Raw genomic sequence first — 19,669 nt, 5'->3', positions numbered from 1 at the left:
GACTTACTTGGCCCTTTTACAAGCACCTTAAGCTCTCCACTTCCGGCTCCTTTGGTGAACACCTTGAAGTCAGCCACCTCCTTTACCCGGACCCCTTTAGGCTGCAGGCCTCGGCCTGTAGCCCGGCAGGCATTGGGGTTGCAGGCTGTTAAAGAAAAACACATACACAGGTGTGAAAAAACTAGATCAAACCTGCGGCAAACAGACACACAAAATCCAATCTTCAGGCAACTGGAGGTGTGTGTTAGTTCTAAAATTGACATTAACGCTTGTCCACAAGCCAATTAAAAAAAATAAATAAACAGGCACAGGAAGACTGCAAACGTGAAGTAAAACAAAACAAACAAAAACAAACCACATGTACAATAACTGCATTCAGAAAGCTGCCGTCTGCATCACAAAACTGCTGGTTTCATGCTGTACCTTTTTAAAAAAAAACTGAACAGCACCAGTGTTTACAAAATAAATAAATATATAAACAGCCAGAAAAGTGTAACAAAAAGGTATACTAAATATATAATGGGAAGAAGGGAAAAAATGTGGTGTAAATGCGAAAGAAAAAACAAACCACAGTCAAGTGATTATGGATGCCGGCTGCAGAGATGGGATGCTGGTTGTGGAGAGTGCAAGTCATGTGTTTTTCCACATGAAGAGAAACTGAAACATTCTTTTCCAGCTGGTCAAGTTTGGCAGTACAAAAAAGTGTTCAGAGAATTGAGATGTCATTAGCAAGAGCAGTACAGCTACAGCTGAATAACTACAGTACATATTATACATGTATAAAACTGTGGTTTCTGTGGTTATCAGTAAAGTTTGTCCAGTATCAAGGCTTATTATAGAAGGGAAAAGGAAACATATCTGTTGTAGTTTTACACCCCATGTTCAGTAAAGGCATTCAAAATAGGGGAAAAAGAAATCGAGGAAAGGTTTTGAAATTACTTTGCAACTTCCAAATGCATTTCCGGTTTATCAAGTAAATAATAACAACCATGAAAGATACATTTAGCCAACATCAAAAGCCAGTGTTGTAAATGTATCTAAACTGCGCCTTGAGCCTCAGAAGAAGAAACAGATGTTAGGTAATCTTGCTTTCATTAAAACAGTGAAAGGGATTTCTTTTGACCTATCACCATGAGTCTTTGCAAAACTACAAAAAAATGTTCCCACTGAAAAAGCACCCTTGTATAAGCCTAGGCAAGAAACAAACAAAAAAAGCTGCCTTTCTTGGGACTACAGAAGGCAAAGCGTCAGCACATGCCAACAAGCTCTGAGGCAGTGAGTCCCGACAATGGGCCAGACTACACAGGCACAAGCCACATCAGCGGCTCGTACTAACTTGGTTGCCGTGGTTTGGGTGGAGTTGGGGGTGGGGCTTTCTTTGGCTTTTCAGTTGGTGGGGTGTGTATAGACTGAGGGATAATCTGAATAGCTGGAGCCCCAGCTGGCTGGACAGACGGGGGAGCTAGAAAAACAGACAGGCAAGAGGAACAGGGTTTCACATAGGTCACAGCTGATAGAAGCGCCTGATTCTGATCTCTCGCTCTCTTATTGGTTTAAAGAGATTTTTTTTTTTCAGGACTACTATTGCGAACACAGCGGAGGAAATGATTAATGTTATTAATAGCTTCAGTAACTACAAAGCAATGGTTTTAGATCTGACCTAGAACTTCAACTTCAATAGCACAGCGTCCCAGCAGGTCATGCTGTGACACAGGTAAAGTAGACCGGGTTGCACTCTCTCTATTCATAAGGATTTTTTTGTTTGTTAAGGAATTGCACACCAGTATTACATAACCTATATTAAGTGTCAACCATTCTTTTTTGAATGAATACTAAAACTACCAGAACACTTGTTACACACTGATACAGCAAAATCATATTACAATTTTCTGATACTTCCAGAACTGGAAACTCTGTTGCAAGATTAGAAAGATAAAGGAAGTGAAAGATAAAAGAAGAGAAAGAGGAAGGAAGTGCATACGTTGATTATTAAGTCAGACAGAAATATTTACATGAACCCCCTTTTCTTCCAGCTAAGCCTACCTTCTGAAATGTTGACAGTAAAAGGACTCTTGGGGATTTGGGCCCCTGCAAAGGTGACATAAATAGTGTGAGGCCCTTCCAGCATGGGGCGATAGGTACAGCGGTAAATGCTGTCCCCTTTGTCTTCCAGGATGACCTCCACTGTGTCACGACGGCCCTGGGGGTCCACAATGATGACGCCCACGTCTCCTGCTCCAGCGCCTTGTAGAGGAGGACAGAGAGGTCAAGGGTTTACATCAGAACTCAATTCATTGCCCATGATTTGTTTTTAGTATTCTGAGCTTTTCTCAATTCCCTGCAATTAACCCTTTGCAGTCCTATGTCCTCGGACCTGGTCCGACATTGCAATTTTCCCTTTCCGGTCCAATGTCGGACCATGTCCGACATCATCAAAAAGATGCAAAAAACAGGTCTCTAGTCGTTTTTTCTCCAGAAAAAGCAGAGAAAACAATTCAATGGCCGAGTGAGATCAATAGGAGCCAAGAGAAACCGAAAAAAAGGGGCGTATCACATGAATACACATAGCCCTGGCATCACATAGATAACACGGACATAAACAAACAAGATAGCTGTTTCTGCATCCAGCGCTCAAAGAATATCACAGACATTTGCAGAGCTTTTTTTAGATGTTACAGTTATAAAATAATGACTTGGATCGCATTATTGAGAAGTTTGGTGATAAAACGAGTGATCAGGAGATGATTTATCGGTATGCACTACTATCAAGAGGTATGTAAAAAAAGTGAACAAGGGGTGGGGCGGGGCTGGAGATGCAGTACTGAGTGTCCTGTTGATATGCAGTGCCTTTTAAATCTCTTTTACTGTGAAAAAAAACACTTTTAAACAGTGCGTGTAAAATAAACTGCGCGTGTGAAAATAAATTGGACCTGACACGCCTGAGACGCTCTGAATAAATGGACCGCAAAGGGTTAAAACCGCAGACAGCACTACTGTGAGGTAACCTATAATAATAACCATCATTATACCTGCTGTGTAGATGTCAAAGTAGGTGGGCTTATTGGCAATGTTTCCTACAGGCTCCAACCCGGGTCCCCGAGCTGACACTTTGTTGGGATCACCCAGTGCCATGGAAACATTGACCATGAAGGGGCTCTTGTCAATATTCTGACCCGCAAACAGCACTGTCACCTGGAAGAAGAGGCAGGTGAAGGGTTTCAGAGCACCAGTGGTTTATCTGTATCCAACAATCATTTAAAAACAACATTTGTATCTTAAAGTTCAAATGCTATGATATTGATTTGGAGAGTGACAGCTAATGGTTGCAGTTATTCCTAGTAAGACTAATTCCTACTTGTGTTACATAATCAATTATTCTAGGTCTATTCACAAATGTATTCTGAAATGTAACCTTTAGCATGTTCCCTTACAAAGATTTGCAATGGTGCAGTTTCTAATTCTTTTCCCATGCTTTAACTCTTTGTTTACTTACCAGTGATTGACCATGCTTGTCTGCCCTTTACTATGCTGTCACTATGACTTTACAGAGCATTACTATGCTTTATCAATGATAAACAGCAGTAAACTTTTAAAATGATTATTTCAGACAAGTAAATTATCAACTTGCCCAGGCTCATTAACATCCTTACCTTGTGAAGTCCTGCAACTTTGGGGACATAAGTCACAGAGTAGGTTCTGTTTTTGTCATTGTTGGCAATAACTCTGGCCTTGAAATATACAAAAGAAATGTGTATTTTATTGAAAAATGCTCTCATTTCAATGATTGAAAAACAGCACAGGAAACAGGAAACAAAACATAAAACCATACATTTGTAAATCTATATATAGGAATACATAAATGTTATTCTTCAAAAATAAAAATCAATATTTTCAAACCTCCTCGTTATGCCCTTCCGGGTCCTCCACATAGACCAGCACCTCTCCCAGACCAGCATCAATAGTCTCTACAGTGAACTCTGCAGGCTTCAGCACAATATTACCGTGGGGCTCAATACCTTAAGCAGATACATGTGTTCAGGAATTATTTTTTAGAATGTACAAAATAAAATATTCTTAATTTCAAACTCTAACAGACATGTAGCTGTAGCAATTTGGAAATTAAGAAAACTATTTTCTTGACTTAAAAAAAATATATATATATCAATTTTCAAGAACTTTCTCAGAAAAAATTGAGGTACAGTACACACCACAAATACCTGAACTGATGAAGGCACCAATTCTTCAAATAGAGGTAATTATGTGGAATTACTTTGTCTGATTTGTGACTATGACAGCATGTTAAGCAAACACTTGTCAATAGCCACAGTATTCTCAGGTACCTGTAACAAGATTCCGAATGGCTTAATCTCTTTGGTGCCTCAGGTTCTGCTAGATTCAGAAGTACAAGAAGGAAGCCAAGTACGTAGCTATGTAAACAACTGATGTTCTGTGAAAATGTGTTCCATTTACTAAAATAAAAATAATAATAATAAATGCTTTTAAAAAGACCAAATTCCCATTGGCTTTTTTTTTGGAGTCTATTGATTTTTTAGTATTACTATGCAGGAAAACTGCTATAATACCATTACCTTTATTAAAAATGTGCACGGATTAATCTACCGATTAATCAACTAATGCCCATAAATTAATCGATCAAAATGTATATATATATATATATATATATATATATATATATATATATATATATATATAGTGGGTATAATGTGTTAATTATGAAGTGATTGCTGTAAAACTCTGTATATTTTCACTTTTAATTTCACTGGATTTAATATGCTTATATATATTATATATTCAACACGTCAAGGTTCAGATTTACATATAAGGCAGCTTTACAGCAGTAAAGATGCCTGTGATGCTAGATGAATACAGTCCTGTTTCTCTGTCTTCTTTCTTACTCAGTGTCAGTGCTGCTGTACTATGTTACTGGGTGAATCCTCTCATACCTGGTCCATAGGCCCTGGCTTTCTTTGGGTTCAGCTGTTTGGATCGGAGAGGAGCCCCAGGCTTCAGCTTGGCTTTGGGAAACTGTGACAAGTAGGTCATCACAGAGTGCTCATCTACATTGGGGTCAACAATCTCCTCAGGAGCGATCACCTACAGCACAATCAAATTAAGATATTCATTACAACAGCATGTGACAGTTTTAGCAACTCACAAAAAATAACTAGCGTCAACTTTTTTATTTGATCAAATTAACAAATTTGTTTTGTACTCTAGAAATTCCACCACACATTTAGCTTATTTAATTAAAATAAAATAAAAACTATTTTGCTGCTATACAGTGTTCCGCATACAAGAACCCACAAAAACATTGAAAGAAAACCTAATTCGGAAATATTTTACAAACATAACTAACATAAAACACTTCCTTTGTTGGTTTATGTTTCATCTGAATTCCATTTATACATTGGAATGCATTGCTTTCTTCAATACAAGTTATTCAGGTCTAAAGATAAAACAATATTCAAATAAAATAAAGAAATGCATAGTCTTAACTCGTTTGGTGGCAAGTTCTAGGAACTCAGTTTTGGGTGACTTTTTTTTTTTTTTTTTTTTACTAAGGATTTCAACCAAAGCAACCCTGTAACAACCTTCATATGAAAGTACTATCTGTTGTACTCCTGAGGTGTAACCCAATCTCTGGTAAATCTGTTAGCACAATGGCAGATGCTCATTCTTCTATGTTTGATAACGAGTGTAATGCTGATGATCTCCTTGAAAAGAACACTATTTAAAATACCTTCAGAATGAGCCGCTGCTCTCCCACCTAGTTGACACCCAAGAAAATTTAACCTCATTTAGACAAGACATTCCACAGGCTCCATGACTCAGACCTACTGCAATCTCTACAATGCACTAATCCCCTCCACTGAGATTGGTCTGCATCGCCTCATACCAGCTGTACTCCCTTTCACTAATCCCCTCCACTGAGACTGGTCTGCACCGCCTCATACCAGCTGTACTCCCTTTCACTAATCCCCTCCACTGAGACTGGTCTGCATCGCCTCATACCAGCTGTACTCCCTTTCACTAATCCCCTCCACTGAGACTGGTCTGCACCGCCTCATACCAGCTGTACTCCCTTTCACTAATCCCCTCCACTGAGACTGGTCTGCACCGCCTCATACCAGCTGTACTCCCTTTCACTAATCCCCTCCACTGAGACTGGTCTGCACCGCCTCATACCAGCTGTACTCCCTTTCACTAATCCCCTCCACTGAGACTGGTCTGCACCGCCTCATACCAGCTGTACTCCCTTTCACTAATCCCCTCCACTGAGACTGGTCTGCATCGCCTCATACCAGCTGTACTCCCTTTCACTAATCCCCTCCACTGAGACTGGTCTGCACCGCCTCATACCAGCTGTACTCCCTTTCACTAATCCCCTCCACTGAGACTGGTCTGCACCGCCTCATACCAGCTGTACTCCCTTTCACTAATCCCCTCCACTGAGACTGGTCTGCATCGCCTCATACCAGCTGTACTCCCTTTCACTAATCCCCTCCACTGAGACTGGTCTGCATCGCCTCATACCAGCTGTACTCCCTTTCACTAATCCCCTCCACTGAGACTGGTCTGCACCGCCTCATACCAGCTGTACTCCCTTTCACTAATCCCCTCCACTGAGACTGGTCTGCACCGCCTCATACCAGCTGTACTCCCTTTCACTAATCCCCTCCACTGAGACTGGTCTGCACCGCCTCATACCAGCTGTACTCCCTTTCACTAATCCCCTCCACTGAGACTGGTCTGCACCTCCTCATACCAGCTGTACTCCCTTTCACTAATCCCCTCCACTGAGACTGGTCTGCATCGCCTCATACCAGCTGTACTCCCTTTCACTAATCCCCTCCACTGAGACTGGTCTGCACCGCCTCATACCAGCTGTACTCCCTTTCACTAATCCCCTCCACTGAGACTGGTCTGCACCACCTCATACCAGCTGTACTCCCTTTCACTAATCCCCTCCACTGAGACTGGTCTGCATCGCCTCATACCAGCTGTACTCCCTTTCACTAATCCCCTCCACTGAGACTGGTCTGCACCGCCTCATACCAGCTGTACTCCCTTTCACTAATCCCCTCCACTGAGACTGGTCTGCATCGCCTCATACCAGCTGTACTCCCTTTCACTAATCCCCTCCACTGAGACTGGTCTGCATCGCCTCATACCAGCTGTACTCCCTTTCACTAATCCCCTCCACTGAGACTGGTCTGCATCGCCTCATACCAGCTGTACTCCCTTTCACTAATCCCCTCCACTGAGACTGGTCTGCATCGCCTCATACCAGCTGTACTCCCTTTCACTAATCCCCTCCACTGAGACTGGTCTGCATCGCCTCATACCAGCTGTACTCCCTTTCACTAATCCCCTCCACTGAGACTGGTCTGCACCGCCTCATACCAGCTGTACTCCCTTTCACTAATCCCCTCCACTGAGACTGGTCTGCATCGCCTCATACCAGCTGTACTCCCTTTCACTAATCCCCTCCACTGAGACTGGTCTGCACCGCCTCATACCAGCTGTACTCCCTTTCACTAATCCCCTCCACTGAGACTGGTCTGCATCGCCTCATACCAGCTGTACTCCCTTTCACTAATCCCCTCCACTGAGACTGGTCTGCACCGCCTCATACCAGCTGTACTCCCTTTCACTAATCCCCTCCACTGAGACTGGTCTGCACCGCCTCATACCAGCTGTACTCCCTTTCACTAATCCCCTCCACTGAGACTGGTCTGCACCGCCTCATACCAGCTGTACTCCCTTTCACTAATCCCCTCCACTGAGACTGGTCTGCACCGCCTCATACCAGCTGTACTCCCTTTCACTAATCCCCTCCACTGAGACTGGTCTGCACCGCCTCATACCAGCTGTACTCCCTTTCACTAATCCCCTCCACTGAGACTGGTCTGCACCGCCTCATACCAGCTGTACTCCCTTTCACTAATCCCCTCCACTGAGACTGGTCTGCACCGCCTCATACCAGCTGTACTCCCTTTCACTAATCCCCTCCACTGAGATTGGTCTGCACCGCCTCATACCAGCTGTACTCCCTTTCACTAATCCCCTCCACTGAGACTGGTCTGCACCGCCTCATACCAGCTGTACTCCCTTTCACTAATCCCCTCCACTGAGACTGGTCTGCACCGCCTCATACCAGCTGTACTCCCTTTCACTAATCCCCTCCACTGAGACTGGTCTGCATCGCCTCATACCAGCTGTACTCCCTTTCACCACCAAGCCTAGACAAAATTCAGACCGTTTGCTTGTGAAATAGTGAACACTATTGGAGAGTTTTCTGGCATGCCAAAATCCTCTCAATTTAGATACAGTGTATGTTTATCGTTGTTCTTTTGTTATGGAGTTTTAAAATCCTGGTACTGAATTCACTTTTGCTGTCACTAGGTGACTTTAGAGAGCATTCTTTAAAAGTAAACTTGTCCCAGGTTAAACATTCCTGTATTGTAGATTAGTAATGTTATACATTTTGAATGTTGATTCACTCGGAAAACTAACATTGTAAACAAGTGTAGGTTTGTTTATCTGGAAAAAAAAATAGATTTGTGACCAGGGAAACTCTGGGAACCCAAACTTGTGGAAACTAAAGATAAGGCGATTAATACATTAATATCATCTGAAATGACAGTGTGACTAAGATCACTTCCATACAGTACCTGAGGCACACCCAGCCAGTCATCGGCCTGCTGCATGGCTTCTCTGGCATTCTCCACAGGCTGGTTAGGGTCCCAGGACTCCCAGTCAGGGCACAGACCTGTAGGGAAGAGAAGAAAAAGTCTTATTACTGACCTTCACTCAAAGGGATGACATGAGAAAAAACCTTGTGATTAATGTAGATTTGTGTATCAATGTCGTGGTGCAGCCTTTATGACTTTGTAATAGTCAAATTGGTCAGTTCTTTGTTTAGATAAGTGATACACACTCTTTATTGCTCACTAAACACATAGAACCATGGTTTATTCTATCTGAATAGCAGGCCCTCCAACATCACTGTCTTGTATACAAGAGTATAAAAGGTCATTCCTAAACAGAATTTATACCATGTGACCTACTTGCCCAGAAAGGAGGCTACTTAGCCAACTGCAACATATGGCTACCTTAGGATGATATTATAGAGGGGCTTAATTATGGGAATCGTTCTTCAAGTTAAAAAATCACAGCCCAATATTGCTTGCTGGCAGCAAAAATTGGATGATGAAAACAGATGACAAAATAAATCAGGTTTTCCACTTCTGAAACAGAGCTTTAAATGTTTAAATAGGTCTTCAACTGAGCCTAAGATATTCTCTATGAGGCCCTCAGTTTTTCCCCTCAGTTTGGACAGCACGGTAATTCGTTCTTGGAATCCCAGTGCAGGGCCACTCTGGTCCAAGATGGAAAACCTTCCAGACACACATTGTGTAACTAAAGTATTTCAAAATCTGTAGCTTCAGTCGTAACTGCATTTGCACTGTTAAAGAAAAGGGCTTGTAACCAGGAGGTCCCCGGTTCAAATCCCACCTCAGCCACTGACTCATTGTGTGATTCTGAGCAAGTCACTTAACCTCCTTGTGCTCCGTCTTTTGGGTGAGATGTAGTTGTAAGTGACCCTGCAGCTGATGCATAGTTCACACAGCCTAGTCTCTGTAAGTCGCCTTGGATAAAGGCGTCTGCTAAATAAACAAATAATAATAATAATCCAAAGCAGTGGATTCAACAAGGAGTAAGGAAACAGAGAGCAAGATTTAAGAATTATGTGGTTAAGAAAACTATATATATATATATATATATATATATATATATATATATAAGAAATATTATATATATATATATATATATATATATATATATATATATATATATATATATATATATATATATATATATTATATACATCCAAATTTCCAGAAGTAGAAGTAAAAAATATTTACAAGCAGTTTCAGGATTCAGGAACTAATACAGGTACATTTTTTGGTTTTTATTTCTAAAACACTGCAATTAGGAATTGTATTCCTGCCACTTTGAAATGCTTGCACAGTTCATCTGGTTAAGTTTAACAGAAATCATATTCCACTTCGACCATGGAGCTCAGTGCCAATGTATTTATTCACACAATAGCCTGAGGCCAACACAGTTTGGAGAAGACTAATGTTCTCCTGAAGTATTAGTGGAAATTATTTTAATGACAACTAATAGTGCATTTTGAATTCATATTAAATTACACTCAATTACACAGGTCAGTTACCCACAATGCTACACACACACACACACACACACACACACACACACACACACACACACACACACACTTGTATATTCCAATAGGATTCCAATAGAACAACAGAAGGTAATATATATATATATATATATATATATATATATATATATATATATATATATATATATATATATAGAATTGCTGACTGTAAGAAAATGTTCAATGTCATGTAAAATACTATTTGTAACAGTTTGCAGTTGAGCTGCTGCTACCCGTGCTTTCTTTAAATGCTTTATTGATAGCACTGATGTAACTAGATTTTATTTTTTAAATAAGCAAGAATTTGGCCACTTTTAATTCTAAAAAAAAAGAAAAAGCTATCTGGCTCTAGAGATTTTACGATTGGCTGCATCGCCTCAAGCACTCTTTGCCACAGATATTTCACATACCGTACTGGCATACATTATTACTGTATAAACATGTTCTTCAGAATAATTAAAAACAAATGCCCTTTATGGTTATAGATATTGCAAGCACTAGTTGGCTATATTGTCTGCCCTTGTGCTGTTCAGTGTTACCCACTTACAAGCGCAATCGGATACAACACTTTGTTTTATTGCTATTTTAGTGCGCAGCAGGTAAATGTTATTGAAACACATTATTCTCCTGCATACAAGAATGGGCCTCTTGTGCATTATTAACAGCTTTGCTCCCTCCAACCTCTTGCTCACACAATTCAACACTTCCTATGTTAAAAATATCTTGTTGCAATAACAAAGTGTTTTGTGATCGAATCATGGAAAAAGCTGTGAGGCAGTGTTAAGATCCTTATGCAAGGGAAAAAAGTTTAAAGGGCCTTTTGAAGGTCACAGCATACAGTACTTTGTTTGAGGACTGGTTATTAAGAAATGTATGGTATATATAAATGTGATTACAAAAAAAAAAAAATGCATGGTATCCATGTTCTGCTCAGAGTACGTGTTGGGGTGGGGCAAACAATAGTTTTGACACATTTTTTTTTGCTTTTTTAGACACTTTTTGTTTTTTATTCCTTTGAACAAATAACATTTACTGGATTGTGTACCAAGTCTAATTTAAAAAATGAAAATCAGTTTGGAGTCCCATTGCTTCAATCCTACAATATGAAATATATAACAAATAATAACTTGTAAAAGTTCAGTTACTTAAATACAGATCAATACAATACTCCTATTTAAAACTTTACTCAGTGGAGACTCTTCCTGCTAGGTCAAAAGGAATTCAGGCCTAATTTGGAAAGCAGGTCCCTAAAATGAAATAAGACCTGGGCATAAAGTTATTACCTAGTCCTGAGAGACCTTTACTTGATCCAGATCAGCTGTCAACCACAGCCCCAGTCTTCCCCCTGTGTTTCATAAACTGAAACCACTACCACAAAATTTCGGTACTTGACTATACCCCAGTTTGACAAGAGCAGTTATAATTAGAACTACATTGCAGGAGATTAGGGGGGAACCACTTCTTGGTCACTAGGTATCACATACCCAGGGTCATCCATTGCATTATAGCTCTACCAAAATGTCAAAACATTTATTTTAATTAAAGAAAGTGGATACCACCCCTCTTGATCTACCCTTCCTACTATGCACTGGACTTGCCTGACCTGTGCACCACGTTACTGGATCCTCAGCTAATGCACTATCCTTGCACTACTGCACTACTAATATGTCATTGTATATATAACTTGTTGTAATCCTGACTTGTTGCTTCCTAGTTCTTATTGTATTTTAATAGTATTATTTGCACTTGCTGTAAACTATATTGTATTTAAATATCAGTCTTGCATTGTAACCCTGTACTGCCCTGTAACACCTGCAAGTCTCCTTGGATAAAGGCCTCTGCCAAATAAATAAATAATAATGTATGTATTATTTATTATAGTATTTACAGTTGATATCCTGTTTTCTATATTGACCAGTCCTCATAAATCTGCTGTCAGGCCAAGGAGCTGTGTGTGCTGTATTGGGGGAACGTTAAGCCTTACCTGGCGCACAGTTGTCCACCAAAGCACCCAAAGCTTTGCCGTCCTTCCAGTCTCTGTGGAAATTGGTGATGGGCATCTGCGGGATCTTGTTCTGGATCCATCCCAGCAGCCTTTGCTTGGGCGTCTGTTTCTTGGCGTCCTCCTCGTCCTCATCCTCCCACATGGGCATGGAGATGGAGTAGTGCAGGATGAGGGTCCAGATCAGGCCCAGGATCAGCTTCAGGTTCCCATCCACAATCGCTTTGCTGTCTGTCAGGGAGAAACACAACAAGAACTATGTTACAGGAACCCACAGCGATAACTTACCCAGACTATTAATCAACCCACAATTGAAACATATCTGGTTCAACAAAGCAGGCCAAAAATCTTTATGGGTTTGTTTAGCTGTGAAACATTAACTGTTGAAATGTATCTAAGGGTTTCCTATTCAATTGTTTTTGTTAACACTACAATATGCCAGTGAAACATGAAAATAAATGTGTATGTGTAATAAATGTATACAAAGCAAGCAGAAAAATGACCTTCAACAAGACTTATACAAGACACAAACCTATTCACCACCCATTAACAGGCACATTTTTATAGCTATTACATGTATGTAAAAAATTTATTACATGTTTTATCGAGTGATGCTTTTAGGAGGTTCCCTTTTTCAACCAAGCCGTCCCTGCACTCTGTCTCACATGGGTTCCATTTAGAATTAAACTCAGCCATGCGGGTAAAAAAACTGTTCGTCTGTAATCAAAGGTTAAACTTTTCCAGCTCACGTTAGGCCTGAGATTTGTATGAAAACCTGGCCATTTGAGTGTCCAAGGGGCTAATCAATCTCTTATTATAATCAGTTCTTTTGGAATACTAAAATAGTCACTGCTGCAGCTTAAGGCATAGTTATTCCCCTCAACATGAAAGTGTAATGCCAAGAAGATGAAGCACAGAGATACATCATCTCCTATTTTGACTTTTTTTTTTAATTTTCAACAGACTTTTTAGAAATTGTGCTGTTTACAGTGTTTAATTGTAGCCTCTTCAATATGACATTATTTTTTCACCAAACATTTACAAATAGTTAAACATGAATGAATATGAGTATAAACAGTGTAATTGGTTAGAGTTGGTTTGGCAATACATCATCATTGAAACCAGCTGTTTTAAATAATTTTGCAATCAGGAAAGTATATGTAGTATGCCTAAGAATCTTCAATGGAGCAAAATGTCAGTCTCTAAAATATATATTTTGTCTGTAAAATACCATGCTCACAGACATATCCAACACTCTAGTCTGTTCTGGCCTCTCTGGGGTGAAACAGTGCAGGTCTGTTTTCAATAAACATTGTAGCTGCAGCCCCCCACCTCTTCAATTCTGAAAAGGGCATTTTCTGTATCAAACGCTCATTTTAAATCTCCTTAACACATTATTTTATTCATGATAACTTCTCAATGATAAATACATTTTAGGCATGTGTGAATACTGTAAGTATGGAATGCATGTTTGTTTCAGATTATTTCAATTGTAAAACTAAATTACCATGGGCTGTAACATAAACTTCATTCTACATGGAATGTACTTGCACATATGTAAATATAACTCTTAATAATACATTACAAATACATTATCTATAATATGAACACCATCATCCTTTTTTAACACTTACAGCACCTTATTATGGCATTCAAAATGACTCTGTACTACATACTGCATACCAGGTACTGTAGAGCAACTGTGGGTTGCTTAATTGCACTGCTGTACAGCTATTTCCTGTTTCATCAGGGCGCTTATTTTTTTAGACCCTGTTCCCAGTAACTGATATTTACTGCAAATTCAACAAGCACCTCCTGGTAAAGTTGGTGGAATTTCACACGCGCTGTGTTCTATAAACAAAATAAACCTCTGGGTTACTGAGTGCTATATGGAGTGCACTGCATTCCAGGCCTAGATCAGATAGCAAGGGGTACTAGGGCTCTGTAACTAATTCTGAATGAGCGGGCTCCCTCTCGCTAGGAGGGAGTAGTTGACTACCTCAGCATCTCCATTCATGGTGCACTATAAGAGGGATGGCCTTGATATTCACAATTAAATCACGTTATATTTTAAACACTGTTAAATCCTAATGAGAGCACTCCATATCTGTGTGTGCATCCAGCATTATTTCACACTAATATTATAAAATATTATACTATTAAATATGGCGTTAAACATGTCTCCTTATGTCTGAACTGAACATTGTGGTAATTGGTGTCACAAGCGTTAAATATACTGTACGTGTAAAACTATTAAATGTATTGTTTCAGAACTTATGATCCGAGGTTTCAATTGTGTTTTAAATCCTTAAAACATTTGAGTTTATTTATTTTTTTAGGTTTTCTGTTTATACATTGAAGCGCCAACACAGTATCAGGAGTTTAAAGGATGTACAGATACTAAGTTAAATAAATAATTTTTAAAACTGACTTTATATATCTTTTATTAGAATAACTGGGATGTGAAGAGAGAATCTGCATCATTATCAAAATATTTAAATCAGTATTACTATGTATGTCAAGTTAAGTTTTCTGACTTTTATTATTATTTGTTTATTTAGCAGACGCCTTTATCCAAGGTGACGTACAGAGACTAGGGTGTGTGAACTATGCATCAGCTGCAGAGTCACTTACAATTAGGCCTCACCCGAAAGACGGAGCACAAGGAGGTTAAGTGACTTGCTCTGGGTCACACAATGAGTCAGTAGCTGACGTGGGATTTGAACAGGGGACCTCCTGGTTACAAGACCTTTTCTTTAACCACTGGACCACATAGCCTCCTATTTTCAAATCCCAATATCCATTCCAATATTTTCCCTAGACCCCTAGCATTTGTCAACAGCCAAGAATAAAGTGTGATGCTTTTTTCCCCTCAAAGAGCTTAGCAAAATCCCCAAATTACACATTTTCTCCAGCACAAGCGTTACACATTGTTTCCAAGGACAATGCAACCACTGTGCCCATGGTGGTTATTTTGTGCTTTTAGTTTTGAAGTGAATTCCTGTAAGAAGGGGCTTAGATACTGTAGTGAGAAGTCAAGGTCATCCTTTGAGGAAGTTTGTTGTTATATTCAGTTGCCAGGGAAAACAGAAGCTTGTAATCATGTTTAAAAAGACGGAAAGAGAGAGAAGGAGAAAGAATGTTGCATGCTACTTCTTAAAACTGCTGAGGCCAGCAGAATCTTTGGATATTTTAAAACAGTAGCTCGAACAAAATTGATCAATTCCTCTGAATCTTTTTTCCTCCCAAAGTGCTATAGAATAAGATACAGTAAACACAATGGAAAGGGCTGACATTTCCACCAAATGGGATATGCTCTGTGATGACATGTGTCTTATTAGCAAATGCCATTTCTATTGTTTAACTTGTTCAGTCTCATGTCAAAAAACCCTGAATGCAAGCTAGAAGAGGCCAGCTGTTCTTTTCTTTAAATCTTCAAATGCTTACAGAAGAAAATGCTTGCCAACTGCTTTACATCTAAGCAGTAGCATCTCCTTTTTTCTGTAATGATACTGAATGCAGTGAAAATAGCCTAAATGAAGTCAAACTTGCAGCTTTATGTTTGAGTTCCCATATTCCAATACATAAACCAGAAATGTACAGGCCTGGTTGACTTGGGTAACCAATTCCTAGAAATCAGTGCTGATTAGATGTAAAACTTCATAACAGAGGGAAATGTGAGGATTGCAGATAAACACGCCTGCATTATATCAAGACAGACAGTGGATGCCTTGACATCTCATCACTCACTAAAATAGAACAAGGGTTTGTAATCTAGGACCCAGGTTAAAATGCACCGACATAAAAAGTATGTCTGTGCCAACATTTTCATATACACATTCCGATATTAAACACAAAAAGTATGTACAACAGCCAGGCAAAGAAAAAGCACTGTTCCTGAATTGCTGAAGCAACGTTTGTAATTAAATTCTTTAATATAGAGGCGTTCAACTGTGAAAGCACTTGAAATTGCATCAGTATCAGCCATCAACCAGAAAATGAGTAATCTTGGGGGTCCCTCTCTTACTAGAAGTCTAGCTTTATCATTGCTGTACCTTATCTGAATTGACACTTTCCTGAGACAACATAAACACACACACAGGGTGTCCGGTGGCAGCCGTTTCCTGACTTCTTTTCCTGCCTTCTTATCAAGCTCCAGTTCTTGCACTGGACGATTTCCGCCCTTTGCACCCTCCTGTCTTGTTCCACTGGCTGTCTCTCCTCAACAGAGCCCTCGAAGCATACAGAGGTGACTATAATTCCATTACTGTATCGTTCCAATAAAATAAACTGCTCTTTCCAACAATAAAACAACTGGCTGGCTGTGCTCCACTGAAACTCACTTTTTCCACAGGATTATTAAAAACACAATGAAGCAGGTCCAGCAAGAAAACAGATGCTCTGAAGCCATTGTCTTACTTGCCCTGATTTTTACCCATTAGATAAGTCATTTTAAACTCAAGAAAAAAATACTGTATTTATGACCCAGGAGTTGGTAACCTTTTAGTGGGCCAGACAAATCAATAGATTAATACCTGCCAAAAAGATAGACTGGGCCTATCCTCTCTAAATACCCCCCTTAAATGAGTGTTAGGTATCTAAGGTATCATTATTTAAAAAATGTGTTAAGACAAGATGTACAATATTTCCATCTCATCTCTTGTTTGTTACACTTGCTTTTAATGTACATTATCTTCTGGTGTCCAAAGCGCAGGAATGGTAGAGCTGATAAATATTACCAGTATACTCTGGTAAGAAACTGTTTAGTTTTCCTACATCCCTGGCTCACCTTAAACCAATTGTTTTTTTAATGAGACCACCAACATCTGGGCCATTGTTACCAATTCAACTTTGCAATTCACTAAATGCTGTACAGGCAGTATAAAATGCAGACTCCTTAGATATTCAGTTTTTCTCGTTCAGGATTGTGTTTCTCCAGGTAGGTTGTTTTTGTTGTTAAAACATATATAAACAATACAGAAGGTTTCAGCATAAAAATAACCCAAGAAGATCTTGAAACGTGCAGTAATTGGTTGGGCAGTTTAGTACTAATTAGCATCCTTAAGATACAAAATTCTACATTTATTTAAAAAAGGAGTATTGGACCATGAACAGAACAGGACAAGGGATAGTCACAGTTGTAACTTCTAAATAAGGACACAAAAAATGAAGGCATTACACCGAATCTTGGAGAGACCACCAAATGCTCTGCTTGATGAGGACAACTCTGACCTTTATTGACCTCGGCTAGACAGCCCCTCCTCCTCCCCAGTTGACATGACCGTTACATTCCACAGCTGCAGTCCCCAGGCCTCCAGGGTCGCTATGGCAGCAGGACAAATGTTGAAACTGCAACCGAAACTGCTTGATGCACCCCAACAGGACCCAAGAATGCTATGAATATGCCATATTGAGCCTGTTGTGAAAATCATATTAAATTTAAAATTGACCAACCATGCACTTTGGTATTATGCACCACTAACTCAGACAGTATTTTTTATTAATAAAAACTCAAACTGTCCTGCAAAAACTATTTCATGTGGAAGGGTTTGAGTCCAATCGTTTAAATCCCACACAAATTGAAAAATACAGAAGATATCTTCCGCAAATCCTACAAGATCTGTTTATTATCATTCAAAGTATGCAAGTCAAGTTCCTGGGATTTGATAGTCTACCCATAGTAAAGCTCATTCAAGGATCCTGAGTCACGAAACAGTGTTATTAAAGGGATGACTAGTGATTATTCACCCCACCAAAGGAACAGTCAGCAGTTTGTGAATTGTTGAACCATGTGTTGCCCAAGTAATTATTTTTCAGAAGCAGCTGCAACCAATATATACTTGCCCGTAAAAAGCGCATCTTTTACAAATTATACACTCACTTATTTAAACAGGTAAAGATGACTCTGTAGTTATCAAATGTGTTTGATATATAGCTGAATTCATATTAATATACGTCACTTTGCAAATGCAGCTAATACATTTTATAATCCTGACAGAACTTTGTAAACAATAACAAGCCATCTAATTAGTTATTGCACAGGTTTTCTACAACTGCCTTGTATAGAACAAAAGATTCAAAGTGTGAGCTCAAGAAACAAACATGGAACAGAGATACAACAGTATTCAATATTTTGTTTTCTACTTGAGATGGCAATAATGATCTTGCCCAAGGGGCTTTCCAGAGCAGTTATTTACAAAACTCTCCCAATTCCCAATGAATGCACTGGATCTTGTTTAAATTAACAACTGGGGCTTGCAATGAATTCCATGTTGTAGCATAAAGAATGAGTCCTCACGGCTTGTAACAGTTTTCTTTTTTGTTTATTAGCTTTTTGGTAGCTTTGAACCATGGTTACAACTTGGCAAGAGAGTAATGTTTATATTGAAATAGGTAAATCTCTTTTTCATCACAACTATTATGATGTATACTCAAAAGTTCAGAGTTTGACATATTAAAGTAAGGAAATCCAAACTAGAATCAATTGCCAAAGCAGCTCCAGATGTATTTTGTAGTTGTTTTACAGAAAGACTATTTCCCTTTTATCCGACTCCTGTCAGCAATTAGCATTGGATCTGCAATGGCCTTCCAAATCGTTTCTAAACACATTGGGTCAATTGCAGTGTACCAGATTTACTCCACTTGATGTGTCTAACTAGTGGATTATGCAGGTTTTATCCACTTGATTGGTCTAAAGTTAACACATCTTCAAATCTTGATTGCAGTGTATCAGAAGTTAATCATCACAGGTGGATCATCTACTAAATCAGACTAAACAAAAACCTGACTGCAGCGTACCAAATCAGATGTGTGATGATCCTGTTCAAGTGGATTAATTTAGTAATGTAAAGAATAAGACGAACTTGCTTACAGTGTTTGCAGGGACAGCTGCATTTTCCCCCTGAAATGACTAGTACATCTGAAAACTTTATTCCGTACATTTCTTATGTTTGTCGGGTTCGGGCAGTCAATCCATGAGAATAAAGTCGCACAATATATATACCATACATTTAAAATAAATGTTTTAATCATGTACCTTTGATAACATTTTCAGTTCAACGCAATACATTTTAAGTTAATATACCTTAACCAAGGAAACCTTAAAAAGGAGGCCTTTTTTATCGCATATCAGCTGTTGTTCCCATTGTCTTCCCAACTATAAATCCTGTATCAAAAACCTTGTTGTTTTTTTTCTGTCAGTAGAGAATGGAAAGCTCACTCCTTATCATCTCACTCAGCTGTTGTCCAGTTGTTTAAACAACTGAGAAAGAGCTGATCCCACCCTGGCTGAAAACAGACAACAGCAGCTGCCACTGGGTCTCTCTCTCTCTCTCTCTCTCTCTCTCTCTCTCTCTCTCTCTCTCTCTCTCTCTCTCTCTTGTGAGCTGACA

The 19,669-nt window shown here is 39.4% G+C and overlaps 1 protein-coding gene across 5 annotated transcripts in view; it reads right to left on the bottom strand.

Moving 5' to 3' along the window:
• The window catches only part of LOC117419693 (filamin-C), a 53,895-nt gene that overhangs the window by 25,141 nt on the left and 9,085 nt on the right, over positions 1–19,669 (bottom strand). For 3 of the 5 annotated variants that reach the window (XM_034032695.3, XM_034032699.3, XM_034032696.3), the window contains exons 2-10: positions 12,261–12,509; positions 8,697–8,794; positions 4,965–5,115; positions 3,898–4,016; positions 3,651–3,728; positions 3,030–3,192; positions 2,044–2,244; positions 1,337–1,462; positions 8–145 (exon numbers count right to left, since the gene is read on the bottom strand). In XM_034032695.3, coding sequence (XP_033888586.2) covers positions 8–145; positions 1,337–1,462; positions 2,044–2,244; positions 3,030–3,192; positions 3,651–3,728; positions 3,898–4,016; positions 4,965–5,115; positions 8,697–8,794; positions 12,261–12,509 — 1,323 coding nt within the window. The remainder of the gene's footprint in view (positions 1–7; positions 146–1,336; positions 1,463–2,043; positions 2,245–3,029; positions 3,193–3,650; positions 3,729–3,897; positions 4,017–4,964; positions 5,116–8,696; positions 8,795–12,260; positions 12,510–19,669) is intronic. The other 2 variants (XM_034032697.3, XM_034032698.3) reach the window with 1 other exon arrangement.

Source organism: Acipenser ruthenus, chromosome 14, assembly GCF_902713425.1.
Source record: "Acipenser ruthenus chromosome 14, fAciRut3.2 maternal haplotype, whole genome shotgun sequence".
Lineage (NCBI taxonomy): Eukaryota > Metazoa > Chordata > Actinopteri > Acipenseriformes > Acipenseridae > Acipenser > Acipenser ruthenus.
This window is presented reverse-complemented; position numbering and strand designations above follow the sequence as displayed.